The sequence below is a fragment of the Drosophila grimshawi genome, unplaced genomic scaffold, assembly GCF_018153295.1.
Source record: "Drosophila grimshawi isolate 15287-2541.00 unplaced genomic scaffold, ASM1815329v1 contig_1367, whole genome shotgun sequence".
Classification (NCBI taxonomy): domain Eukaryota; kingdom Metazoa; phylum Arthropoda; class Insecta; order Diptera; family Drosophilidae; genus Drosophila; species Drosophila grimshawi.
The window spans coordinates 13,854,245-13,868,449 of record NW_025062889.1 but is presented as its reverse complement, the minus strand read 5'-3'; the positions used below and the strand labels follow the sequence as shown (position 1 = coordinate 13,868,449).

The 14,205-nt window shown below is 39.8% G+C and overlaps 1 protein-coding gene across 4 annotated transcripts; it reads right to left on the bottom strand.

The window, feature by feature from the left end:
- Positions 1–450: 450 nt before the first annotated feature.
- Positions 451–12,581, bottom strand: LOC6560551 (fibronectin type III domain-containing protein 5). 4 transcript variants are annotated; one of them, XM_032735150.1, is made up of 9 exons: positions 12,502–12,581; positions 11,912–12,053; positions 6,573–6,721; positions 6,352–6,506; positions 5,884–6,078; positions 5,630–5,656; positions 2,739–2,798; positions 2,467–2,664; positions 451–2,075 (listed from the first exon to the last, which is right to left on the bottom strand). In XM_032735150.1, the coding sequence occupies exons 1-9, from the start codon at positions 12,545–12,547 to the stop codon at positions 1,467–1,469; spliced, it is 1,581 nt and encodes a 526-aa protein (XP_032591041.1). In that variant the 5' UTR covers positions 12,548–12,581; the 3' UTR covers positions 451–1,466. The 4 variants fall into 4 exon arrangements, with proteins under 4 accessions (XP_032591041.1, XP_032591042.1, XP_032591043.1 ...); XM_032735151.2 differs by lacking the exon at positions 5,630–5,656 and having other exon boundaries at positions 6,573–6,715; XM_032735152.2 differs by lacking the exons at positions 2,739–2,798; positions 5,630–5,656.
- Positions 12,582–14,205: the final 1,624 nt, after the last annotated feature.

Here is a 14,205-nt window from a genome sequence, read left to right as displayed (position 1 = left end):
ATAGGTACATGTGCGGGTGTATTTACATAAGATTTAATTCAACCGAGTTTGTAGATCATGAAAAGTACACGTATATAGTATTTGTATATAGTAGAGACGAAATATTTAAGTTAGTATTACTCTGAGAATTTGGGTAACATAACTAAAGTTTCAAGAGCTACCTAAAGAAGAGAGAGCAAATGATTTCTGCGCTGCCATCAGTTTCATAATTGATAAAACTATCATATGTATATATGTATATGTAGTATAGTATATATGTGTAGGTACATCAAGTGAAACTGTTTGAAAATGCATGATTATACAATACAAGGATACATCATGAGTTGGTACATACATTTACATTTATACGTATATTAATGTCTATATAGAAGTAAATATTTTAAAATTACATATATATACATATACATATATATATGTGTATATATATATATACTACATAAACGTACAAGTACAAGTAGTTTTAAAAACACTTAGAACTCATCCTGGGCACTTTCTTACTTGACAATAATTACAATCAATATCATTGTAGGACTTTAATTTATAGACTAGTTTACAGTTTTAATCGTTTCGTTTTTGGTCGTGGGTAATTGATATGTTAGCTAATAGTATGTATATGTATAGTTAGTATAAGTAACAAATTTGACTAGATGTTCAATGTTCGGTGCCTACAAGCAACTACAGTATTTTGAAGTTGTTTTCCTTCTGGACTACCTGCAATGAGTGCAGTGAATAGACTACTAGTGAAAATATGTATATAGTTATAGAGGTGTATATACCATATAAAGATGTGTGTGTATGTGTTGGAGTGCCCAAGGTTTGGCTATAAGTATAACTATTAATATATTGTCTATATAGATATAGATTGGTATAGGGGAACAATATAACTTCTTCAACAGGATATTAGTCTGCCTATGACTAGGGTTAAACCAGAAATTCATCATAATATTAAAGCCTGATAGTTTACTTGTTGTCGTTAAAGCTGATTTATCAGTTGTAAATATATATGTATATCTACTTAGAACGCCTTATAAACATGATCTATATAGGTTTTGTGTTCTTATATGTGTATACTTCAGTCGTTGTTGAATATACAAAGCTTTCTTTGCATGCTGATGACCTTCTTCTTCTTCGTCTTCATCTTTTTTGTTGTTTTGTTTTTGGTTCAATAACTAAGCCTATTCCTATTCTTATGCCTATTTCTACTTCTAGCTCTAGTTCTACTGCCTGGAGAGTCGAGTCCTCATCCTCTCCAGCTCTACCGAAACACTTATTTGAGCAGCTGGCATACTTCTAACCACCTTTCCGTATGAGTCAGGGATGGTTGCGTTGAGAGTGTTTGTGATGATTATGGCTGTTTGTGGGTGTGTGCGTGTGTGTGTGGGTCTGGTGCTGGATCTGTGATTGGGTCTGGGTGTCCAGTTTGCCTTGAGTGAGCGCGCTTAGATAAATGTTTCGGCTGCCATTTGTTACAAGCATTCAGCAAATGGTGGCTTTTCAATCGGCGGCGATGGACCTGACACTGACACCATTGGCACGGCACTGATCTTCGGCTTGATGATCTTGAGACCGAGGCCCAGATTCTTGGGACTGCTGTGCGGCGACGATGAAGCCGTCGATGAGCGTTGATGCACCAGCACGCGTGGCTTAGCCTCAATGGCCATGCTGGGCGTGGAGGTGAGCGAAACGGAGGCTGTGGCCGTCGCACTGCCCAATAATGGCACATTCACCATTTCCTCGACCGTCTCCGCCGAGTCCTGTGAGTCGTGTACTATGGCCGAAACATCGCTGTGGATCAGCGCCGATGTGGAGTGCGCATCATCGTCCTGGATATATGGTGGTGGTGCTTCTAATGAAATGCTGCCCACAATGACATTGGCCGTGGTAATAGCAGAGGAGCGCGCCAGCAAACTGGTCACAGCTGTTGGCGAATGCTTGGCGTCGTGGAGCACGGGCAGCGTGCGTAGCTCACCAGCGTTCATGCCACACTCCTTTAGCTCAATGTCCTGGGAGGAGTTTTGCTGCTGATGCTGTTCTTGGACGGAGTCATCATCGGTGCGCCAAGGCCGCAGGCTCTTCTGTATAATGAAGGATTATAGCATTTATAAAATTGGTAATGATATACAAACTGAAATGGTTTATTTGGCTCGCCAAAAATTGCAGAACCTTACAAGGCGAATTCGAAATGCTTCTAATTTAAATGTCAATAATTGTCTCTGTGATAATTATATGATGTTTATTTTTTTTTTAGCTAGCAAATTTATTTATCTGTGGCTACATCATTTATAGGACCGATCAGACCAAAGATTCAGTAAGACAACTTTCAAAATTGTAGCGTCGTTTGAGTCAATTACGATCCTTATTTATGTAATTCCTGATCAGAAATTGAGATGGCCTTCTCCCTGTGCTTATGGGCACTTTAATACCTTCTGCAAGGGTATAAAAAGGGTCAACCGGACCCTGGCTTACCCTGCGTCCATTCTCGGTAATATTCTCGGCACTCTTGGCCTTGCGGCAAAGGACACTCTGTGAGCCGTGACGGCGCAGGAACTCAATGGAATCGAATCCGCGACCCTCGGATGATACGAATATGGCCGAGTTGATGCGACTGCGCGTGCAACGCTCCGATATCGATGTGGAATGCTCCTCGGCGAGCATGTGGATGTGCTGCAATACAGAGATAATTAGCAAAGCATTCACTTATGAGGCCAACTCTTGGGACATGTGGTTGTTTCTCTTACGCGGCTATTGCAGTGCAACGGTGGGTGAGCAAAGGTGCTGCCACAATCACTGCTGTCGAACTGTATTCTCAATGCAATTTGCAATGTTTAAATAGAGGAAGAGAGCGAGAGAGAAAGAAGGAAGAGAAAAACAGATAAAGAGAGGGCCAAGAAAAAGGTGGAAGAAATGTAAGACGTTACACACACGTTACAGACTCAAACACACACACACTTACACACTCAAACATAATTTGTACAGGAATTGGAACTCTAATAATCCCTCAACGATGGACTACGGCACTATTTGAAGTAAAACTCCTCTTGAGGCGATTAACGACAGTAACAATAACAACAACAGTAAGCGAAAAGCGTAAAGCAACCTGCCCAAAACACTACAAAAGCGGTAAGAAAACTGTTTGTGATAATATTGGTGTTGTGGTTTTATTTGCGGCTGTGTTTTTGCTGTGCTTTGGTGAAGCGCAAGTCAAGAATTGATTCTCTAACTTGAACGGATGTGTTTTATTTGTGTGGAAGGTGCGTATATATTTAAAGGGTGCTCTAAAGTGTTGCTCAATGCTGCAAATGGCTGGCGATCAAAACGGTAAACGGTTAACGACAAGCGATTAACGATTAACGTGCCCAACGTACAACACCAGGTGCATGGCGATTGTGCAGTTATCGGTATCGATAAGCGAGCGAATCGAACGAATCGGAACAAATGAACGAACGAACGAACGATCGAACGAATAAACGATTCGTTATTTTGTTGGTTCGGTTCGTTTAGCACTTACGCTGGCTGGTTCACTGTAGTTGCTGGGATTGAGCATGGACGATTCGGTGCGTATGGTATCGCTGGCGACCATGCTGTGGTACTTCTGCAGCTGCAGTGGCGAGGATCCGCGACTCTCGCGCGATCCATCTCGACTGCGATCGGCGCACGAATACTGCCGCCGGTAATGTCGTCGTCGTCGCCCAACATTGCCAGCAGCGAATTGGGATGTGGAGCCGACGCCGTCAATGTTGATGCCGACACCGGTAGTGCCGGCTGCAGGTGCCCCATAATCAGCGTATGCCAGCGCTCTAGGCGGTATCGGAGGCTGGCGAAAGTAACTGGGATCATAGCTGAATTGTCGCCGTCGCCACTGATCGTATTGCCGATAATGGCTGAAGAGGCGCCGCCGGCGCAATATCAATTGCTTTTTGGCCTCGAGCACCTCGTTCTCCTCGACAAAGGTGCGCTCCTGTGAGTTCTTCAAAATGCTGCGCTGTTGAGCAAATCGACGCTGTTTCGCCTGACTGTTGACCGACAGGGGCAACATGCGCTGGGGTGGTGCTGGAAGTGCTGCTAGCACCATTGCTGGCTCCCTCTGCAGCAGCTGTTCGTCCTCTGCTTGCTGGCAAGCGTTCGCCCTGTCTTCCACGTCATCTCTATCGAGAACGGCACTATCTATGCTATCCACATGCTCCAGCACATTGGCGTTCACAATGGACTGATTGTCGACGCTGGGTCCGCGCATATAGGTGTTGGTTGGCGTGTCATGGCTATGATTATGGCTATGACTATGGCTAACTGCCGCTGTGGGCGTTGTAGGCGTTTCACGATGCACTGGTTGCTAGCTCTCCACATCCGCTTTGTGCAGCAGAGCAAACTGACAGCCACAGTCGCGCTCCAGTTCCCTGCGCGGATACTGAAAGCAACGATCGAAGATTCCGCAACCCTCGCAGCGCGGCAAGCACTGAGTGCAGCCAAAAACAGAGAGAGAGAGAGATAAAGAGAGAAAAAGAGAGAGAGAGAGGGAAAGAGAGAGAGAGAGCAGCAGCGGCAGCAGGCGAGCACAAGAGAGCAGGCGACAGCGAGCCATAAGTGGAAGGGTGTGGAATTAAGGAACATTTGTCAGTGATGTCATTGAAAAGATCTAACCTCAACAAAGCTCAACAAAAAGCTGAAAACCAAAACCGCTAAACTAATTACGAAATATTGTATGTTTTAAACACTATGTATAGGAAATGCAAATGGGATTGACTTGACTTGGATACGGTTTGGTTATGCACAAACATTTTCCATGCTCGGAACCTTTAAACATATACACAAGGGTCTGTGGAACAGGTTCAAGGGTCAACCGCCTGAGTGCAGTTCTAAATGTGACTATGTATATATGTATATTTTGATTGGAGGAAGTTGAAGCACGTATCTAAGATGAAGAAGAAGAAGAAGGTAAAAACCATCTTCGGTGCACACCGAAGCCACAGCACTCTTTAAAAATTATACTTTGTTTTGAAAGAGCGCAAGCATATTCTACAAAATAAGATCGAACGTAACGGAACTAGAAAAAGCTTTATCTATTGGCAAATAATAAGGTAAGAAGTAGAAAAGCAGTGAAACCTAATTTACATATAAAGAACGCTTTCTAAAAAAACCATTTACATCATTTAAGACATTTTTGAGAAAATTTACACTATTCCCAATTGAAATATTTCATGCGCCCACAAAAGTATGCTATAGATGTGGACAAGATATCAAATTATAATTTGATTAGTAGTTGTGAATCAGACAAAGACAAAGTATTTCTTAATTTGCTACCGAATGGGCCGGATATAGATAATATCTCTGTATATATATATAGAAGTCGATCTGTTTAGTAGTCAAACATTCAAGATTATAAAATATAAAGTGGCGAATAAGCAGTCAAAGTACTTATTTCTCAGAGAGCAAAATTTGTATATAGACAAAGGGGGCGTTTCGATAGAAAGGGGCGGGGCTGTGTGCACTAGTTAAAGAAAATCGTGCGCTTTTGTAGATAATTTCATGAAAATTTAAATTGTTATTAATTGTCTTGATGCAAAAGCTAATGAAATGCAAAAAATATGTTTCGTATGCAGTAAGTAATTGAGAAATTAAATATTTTGAATACCTTGACAAAGAAATCGGGGTGTAGGTTCTATAAATAAAGCATAACAGAAATGAAACATAGTTAAAGTTCAGTTCGCGCTCATTAACACAAATACTTAAACCCCAGCCCAATGTGTTTCCCCTGCTTAACCCACATTCCACAATAAACGTCGCGTCATTTCTTTTACAATATATTCCCCCACGCACATATATATATATATATAAATATACATACATATATATATATATATATAGATATTCCAGTATAATCCATACCTGATGCGAATGTTGGCCATTACAGCCACTGGCTGTGCACACTCCTGTTCCCGGCACCTTAAGCTGCTCGTGCTTATAATCCGGCTGATAGGGCAGCAGCATTCGAATCTTGCCCCACCGATTGAAGAATAGCGCTATGGCCCCCGCCCACACCATCAGCACAATGAGCACAATGCCAATCTCTACGCCGCGTATCTGTTGGACAAATGGAATTTTAATTGATGACCAACTTGTAATTAAAAGTCATTGCTTATAAAATGTATATTGATTTTGTTCAAGTGGATATCTTTTGTTGAATATCTCAGAGTTTAAAAGGTTATCGCATAATATATATATATATACATATATCCCTGTTAGACAACTTCTTCTAGAAAACTTTAACTCGGATTCGTACAATACAAAATCTATACTCTTCCATCTCTTAACAAATGTATGATAAGCCTTATGGATTTTGAAATCTGCACTTACCGTTGGCAGTTCTCGGGTGGTGCTGTGGGTGAGTGTATTGGTCGCCGTGGAGGTGACATCGTCACCAAACGAGCTGCCATTGCCAGCGGAGCCATTGCGCCCATTGCCATAGATGCCCGGCGGAAAATCCTGCTGTGATGTGTTCTTTGGCAGATCTACAAAAGATGTTTCAGCTCAACTGGAAACTGAAAACGGATTTTAGCTTGGGGCATAGAACTTACCCATTGTACGAAACTTGATCTGGCCCTGACTGCGATATTTCTTACCCATCCAGATGGCGGTGACGGCTAGAGAATACTGTGTGCTGGGTAACAGACGGTCCAGGACAATGGCCTCGCTGCTACCGGCAACGTCCTGTACAACCCTGTAACTTAAATTAATTCAATTACCACTCTCGAACGGCAACTAAGTGTGACAAGATGTGTGAGTGACGGTATGTGAGTGTGTGTATGTGTGTGTATGTGTATGTGTGTGTGTGTGTGTGTGTGTGTATGTAAGAGTGTATATGTAGCTAATTGCACACACTACAATAAATACTTAGTTGCGAGCAGACGGTGAAATATGAGGTCGGGTCCGTGGGCCGTAATTACAGCATGGGTCCAATATTTCACTTTGTCACTTAGCCAAACATGTCCTAGATTTTCCCGCAATTGAGCTCCTATTACGCCTGCTTATATATGTATATATATATATATATGTACATATATGTATGTAGTGTAGTGATATATGAGTGTGTGTGTGGTAACAAGTGCGTGGCCAGGCCGGAGAGTTGCCTGGACTGTTGGCCTCTTTGTGCAATGTCTCCTGGTACGCGGCCGCTTTACAATAGCCCGGCAAATGATTCATTATTCATACAGAACATACAGTTGCACACTCACACACACAGACACAGGTGTAAACGTACACACAATGTCGCAATGGGCCCCAGTGGAATCGACCAACAGCCAATAGGGCCCAAAAACAAACGCTATTCGCCTTTTGTCTTGTCTGCAGCCATAACAAAAATACAAAAAAAAAAATATAATAAAAACGAAAAAAACTAACGCCAAGTTTGCACACATATCAAAACACACAACGACTCTAAAATACCCTGCGAAATATTCTCTAAAGTCAAAACAATTGTAGAAACTGTATTTTAGCTTAATTCTCAGCTTTTTAATCATTGACGCTAATACCTCAAATATATTCCTTAAGCTGAAAACCAAATTGAGAACTGTGCGATTTCATGGTAATATCAAATGCAATATTTGTAGTTTAAAGCTTAGTTACTTTCTAATTGGAAAAGCGAATTATTCGGTTCTGGTTAAAACTTAGATTGATGATCCTTTTTCCATCCATCCATTTGTTTTTACTTCAAAGAAGATGATACGAAAGCGCAGTTTTTATTAGGAATATGCTTGAATATCATGTCTTTTACAGAATATTAAAGAATGTTGATCAAAGGAAAAATGGTCGAGTCGACATATGATTTCTTCACAAAGTCCTGAAAGCAAGATGCAGAAACTGAACTTACACTTGAATATGATTAGGTTTTCTTTATATATTCACCAAATTTCAAGATGTTATCTTGGATTACCATAAATGCCATTCACTTGCCAAGCTGTTTCTCAAAGTTTGTCCCCGTGATCTCAATCCGTTGTATTCCCAGCATAATCATCAAATTAGGTAAAGATACATTTTGAATGCACACTCCATATGCCCCACGTAGTACTTAAGTCCCATAAAATATACTTTGTTTTTATTTTGGCCACTTTATGTAAACTTTGCAGGCAACCAAACGGCAGGCAACAACATATGTGACAACGTCTAAAGTTTGGCTTCTAAAAGTTAACGGCCAAATGTGGCTTGAGGGGGCCCAAATCAAATGCCATGCAACTGAGTAAATTGAAACTAGGTTTGGTCTGAGTAGGAGCACCCGCTGAGCCTCATGGCGGAGCTTTCGGCAACCGTTAACCGCAATTTGCACGCACGCCAACCCTTCTGCGGCCACTGGGTGGTTGGTGAATTGATTGGGTGGCTTATTGGTATTCGAAATGCACTGGGGAATTAGTCTCTCATATATGTATATGTACTGTGTGTGCTCAATGCAGACAGCTGCTCTTTAAAATGAAAAATGTGTAATGCTCCGGCATTGTCTAATTTCACGTTTAATTTTTTCATCCTCTTTTCTCTGCACCCTTTTTTTTGGCACCCCTTTATGGCAAAGTTCCAGGACAACGGATTTTCACTGCTATTAAATAAACAATCAGTTCACAAAGCGCGCGGCTTTCGAAAAAACCATGTCCATTACCCAAACTCTAAATTGAAAATTCAAGCCACATATATATATACATATATACACATATATATGTGTAACACACCTGTGAGTAAATGTGCGCAGCTAGTGGAATTCACTCAACTTGGCATTTTTAATAACTTATGATGGACATTGGGTTTGGGTTTTGTTTTGAATTTTTTTTCTGGCCATAAGCCGAACAATTCTCATATTTTCGAAATTGCGACACACGCATGAGTGGAATACAAAGTTTTAGTTGTGTTTTGATGTCATGTACATACACACACGTGCACACACACACTCGACTATAAAATTGATGCAGTTTATGTGCAGCTTTTAGCCAAGCCAGAAACTTTGTTCTAAATCAGGTATCAGCTTTATTGGCCTGTGGCTCGCTCAGGCAAATGATTTCTAATCTGAAATCTACCGCATACAAATACATCCGTTGATAAACATTTCTTTATGTTGTAGATTAGATTAGAAATATACCAAAATATTAATAATAGTATAAAATATTATCTACTTTTCTGTTCTTTCGCTATAAAGCTCAAATTTTATTATTTTACTCAAACAACAATGTCAGAAATGGCTTTTAACAAATATTTACCATCATACAGCATTTTTGAGTCATATTTCAAGCTTACAAGTAAAATAGTAATAGATTTTTGACAACTCAAATTGACAACTCTTAATTGTAAATGTAGAAGCCAAAACGTTTGAGAATGTAGTTACTCTCATAGTTTGCATATCTAATGAAAGTTTCATGTTTCCAATCAGCAGTATCTGGAATGCTGTCTTAAATTTTTTATGAACAAATATCGAGTAAAACTCAAACCCTCTGCAAACTTCAGCTGCCGTCGAATGCCAAGCCGTATACCACGTAGTTGACCAACTTTTCATGGCAACTTTTGTATTTAACGTGCAGTAAAAAAGTGAAATTATGTATACGTCATGTGCTGCAGTTGCTTAAATTTCCATGAACATAAAGAGGAAATTAAGTGATTGCCATGAAACTACATGCAAGATAATATCAAGCCAATTAGACTATGGACAGGAATAAAGTGGAAAGGAAGTGGAGGACGCTATGGAAATAAGAAAATTGTGTAGCACATTTAATTGGGCCTTGACTTTTGGCCTTTTCTGTATTTTACATAATTTGGAACTGTCAGTAGCATATCCTCGATATTTGTGAATAAATGTGGAAAAGCTAAATCCTCGGTATTGTGGCTGCACTTTCAACACATTATAATCTGAAAATACTACAAATACATTAACATATATTGATTGGAGTATGCCCGAGCACTTCATATAGTGTCCGGACAGTTGAATGGACAGTAATTGTTATTAATTATTATTGTTATTGGTGGTTCTTGACAAATTGAAGTACGTATCCAGCGCCAGGCCATCAGACATTGTACAAATAAATGAGCTTTCTAAACCCACTACAAATGTATGCAGCTCCAGATAGGTAATGTTCCGTCTGTCCGGACTCCGACGCAAGGGCATACATTTATATAGATATAGATATTTCCATTTGTGTGTCTGACTGCTGGCTAGTCCCATCGGTGGTGAGCTGTGAGTACGTTATAAGCCCATTTAGTGAGTCGAGTCATCGTCGACTTGTCTATGTGCTAATCATACATTATTCATCAACACAATTTTACTCGGAAAACTGCTGGAAGATACTCGCACACACACACACACACACAAACAGGCACACAAACAGACACGTCCCCCTTCCTAAAACTAACCCCTACTCCGCAACGAGTGCGAGTACTAAAAATCGATAGTAAAGAAAAACACAAATGTTAAAAAGCCAACTGACTTATAAATAATGTCGGCCCATTTGCAATGAAACCAATGGAAAGAAACAAACAAAAAAAAAAATAGAAAATAGAAAATAAAAAAAAACAACGAAATAAACGTAATAAAATTTTAATATAGGCGTGAACTTTATGAAACAATATGAACAACAATAGAACACTAAAAGACAAGCACGAGCCTGCAGTCGAACACACTCGCACACACGCAACAGCAGCCATTAAATTGAAAACACCTTGACCAACAAAAACAACAGAGACGGCAACAACAACACACACAATGGAGGCAGGACTCGGCAGCAGCCACGCTACTGCAGCAGTGGTCAAAAAGTCACAAAAGCCGAGCACTTAACTTATTACAGCACGGCATTCCAATGTCCTTCCAACATTGAGATCTCCTGCCACGTCTCTCCGCAGCGAAAATGGAAAAAGCGGAAGTCCTTACTTTGCAGTCGTTAGCAAAGTCCTTCCTGGTCGCAGTTCGACTCCTAGTCGAAATATGCAACGCCACTTTACCATTTTTGTTTCCTTTAGCCCAAAGAAATCGCAGTTAAATCAAGAGAGGGTGCAAACGAGAAGGGAGAAGGAAGAAAAAGAGACGGAGTGGGAGAGGAGAGCCACAGTTGGCGGTTAAAGGAAAAATATTACGATTACAAGCATGTTTTGTTCTTCCTCCCTCTCCTGTGCTTGCCTTCTACGTGTTTCCTGCTCTCTCCCCCTATTCCGCAGTCTCCACTTTGTTGCTTTCGACGTTCCTGTAGTGCAATACACTGTCAGAAAGCTATGTGTGTTATTCTTTCAAATACATTTTGTATGCATGTATTTCAAATCTATCAAGTTTAAGTTTGTTGTTAATAATAATTAAAACAGTAATGAAATAATAATGAATTGAAGATGAATGAATGTTAAAACTCTCTACGCGTTCTCTAATATTCTCCCATTCTCTCTTGTTTTCTTCCTTATTGCCATTTAACTTATAATCTGTCTTAAGTTGGTGTGTTTTTTGAGTGTAAAACAACTTTGGCCACTTGAAGTACATGCGGCTATTGCTTTTCTTTTCAGACTTTTCCTTTAGACGCGGTCATTTTGGCTTTAACATTGTATTTGCTCTCCGCTTCTCCTGCTTCAGCGTTCGGCTGTTAACTTGCGTCGTTATTTAGCTCAGGGCCATTACACACACACACACACACACACAGTGTACACACACACACACACAGGCAGCATACACAAGACGCACACAGAAAAACCAACAGGAAACTTTGAGCCTGTCAATTGCATAAAATATTGTTAAGCCAGCGACGCCTTTTTGCATAATTGCAGCAACTTTTTGAACTGTATTAAGCTTAAGAACGTGGTTTCTGGCCTGGGGGTCGTGGGTTGTTTTTGATGTGAGTGTGTGTGTGTGTAAGTGTGTTTGGGTTGGTAAGAGGGGCAGTTAATTTGTAAGAATGCCAGAGGTACTTACCTGTCATCTGTGGGCTTATAGGTAACAATATATTTGTCAATGGGATGCGCCCTCAGATCGATCTGCGTTTGCCACGAAACACGCACCGCGGTGGGCGTTAGAAACGTAACGGTAATGTTTTCCGGTGTAGCTGGTAAGGGGCCTATAATTGGATATAGATATGTATGCAGATATTAAGGATAAGCTTGGCATGAGAACAAATGCAAAATACACATGAAAAAAGGCAGTGGTCTGGCGAGAGAAGCCTGATATTTCTTATGTCAGGATCCATTTTCATATAATTTAAAATAAGGATATAAAAAATATATTTTGACTTGCAATTAATATTAAGGTTCTTCTATGTTTCTGCCAAATATTTAATTTATTTAAAAATAATAAATACAAAAAGTGCTGAGCACTTTACTTTTCTTTGTTTATTTATTTTATTTTATATATTTAAATATATTCATTGCTGACTAAACGGCTGCTGTGAACCTCTCGCTGATGATAAATATTTTTGAGTACACAAGAAATAAAAAAACACCTTATCAAAAAAAATCACCAATTCTTTTTTTAAATTCATTTTCTGCGAGTGCATTGAGGGTACTTACCAGCTAGACAGGAATTCACAAACAGGACGGCAATGAATAAAAACATTGCGCTTCAATAGTTTCAGTTTCAGTTTCAGGTGCTTTTTTTGTGGTTGCTTTTGTTATTGTTATTGTTTTTGCTATTTCTGTTTCTGTTGATGATGGCGTTGATGATGGCGTTGATAATAAGGTGAACCCAAATCGGATTTCGTATGGTTTCCGTTTCGTTGGTCGTGTTCGTTGTGTGTTGAGTTTTCCTAGCTTTTTGTTTTACAGTCGGTTTTCATTTTGTTGTTGCCAGTGGCACACTTTTTTTTTATAGTTTTTTAAGAGTAACGCTAACTAAAAACATAAAAATCAGTCTTGCTTTTGTCGTTTCTGCTGCTGTTGCTTCTGCTCTGCTCGGCTTTATCCTATTGTCGTGGCCAATTAAGCATTGTAACTGTTTTTGCCCTCTTAGTTTCGTCTTTTGGTTAAGTTTCCACAAACTTTCAACTTTAGTTTGAACTTTAGCGTTTTTTTTTTCTTTCGTTTTCTGTTCTTGTTGTTGATATTTATGCGTTTTTATTTTTATAGCACATTTTTACGGGCTTGTTGTCTGTGTGTGTATGTTGTGAACTGTGTGTGTGTGCGCGTTGTCCTGAATCATCAGAGGGCATTGTTTAAGTGGGGCGAAATATGTGAGTTTTATTTGCTCTATCTTTATCTATATATATAAATTGTTTTTTCCTTACTGTTTCGTGCTACAATTGAGTAAAATTATTCACATTGCGTTTGCCTTTTGTTTTTGTTTATTTCTTTTGCTGCCGTTCAATGCCATTTGCTGTTGTTGTTGCCTTTATATAAAATCAATAAAAAAAAAACGACAAACGACAAACGCCAAACGCCAAACGCCAGTCGACAGTCGCAAGTTGACAGTCGTTGATTTTATGTGGGAAAGTTTTGTGAAAAGTGTTTTTCAGCTTTACAGTTCAGCAATTTCAACTTTTGGGTTTTCAAGCAGCTAATTTACGTGTTGTTGTTGTTTGTTTTCGACTGTTGCCTTGCGCCACCAGTTGAAATTAATTCAACGAGAAGGCGACGGCGCTGCGGGGGGCCAATATGCCACCTGTCGTCGCCGCCCTTCGCGTCCACAATTTGCTTGTTTGGTTTACTGCTGCTGTTGATTTTGTTGTTGTTGTTGTTGTTGCTCTTGCTGTTCCTTGTTTAATCTTATGCATTGCTCATTTTGTTACCAATTTTTGGCTTAATTGCCAAATCATTTAAGCAGCAGCAAGTTTCGCCTTTGTTTTGCGACCCTCTTTCTGTGTATGGTTTTTTGTGTGTGTTTTTTTTCGAATTTATTTTCTTTCTCAATTCTCTGTTTATTTTGCGTTCATTTCGCTTTTGCTCGTTGCTGTTAATTATTGTTGCCGCTCTTAATGTGTTATTGTTGCCGCTGTTGTTGCTAATTTTGCTGATGTTGGTGTCGTTTTTGTTGTTGGCCAAGCAGCTGCAATAAATCAAAGTTGTTGGATTATTAATGGGCTTTCCCGGCAGCGTTATGCCAAACGAATTAGACAAATTGTTTTTCATTTGCATACATTACAATTACCATAGTAAAGGATAACAATTACTCAACTTAAAGCTTGCCCTGCTACTTATACATATATGCTGCTATATACATACACCTATTCTTGTCCATGTATACCATATCTAGCAAACTGTATTTTCATGTTCATTACT

Bases quoted from the DNA above. Each gene is read 5' to 3' on its own strand.
- LOC6560551 (XM_032735150.1), bottom strand. From the start codon at position 12,547: ATGTTTTTATTCATTGCCGTCCTGTTTGTGAATTCCTGTCTAGCTG. The intron at 12,054-12,501 runs GTAAGTACCCTC...ATCCAATTATAG, and splicing joins TGTGAATTCCTGTCTAGCTG to GCCCCTTACCAGCTACACCG. The intron at 6,079-6,351 runs GTAAGTGCAGAT...TTTGTCCAACAG, and splicing joins CCACCCGAGAACTGCCAACG to ATACGCGGCGTAGAGATTGG.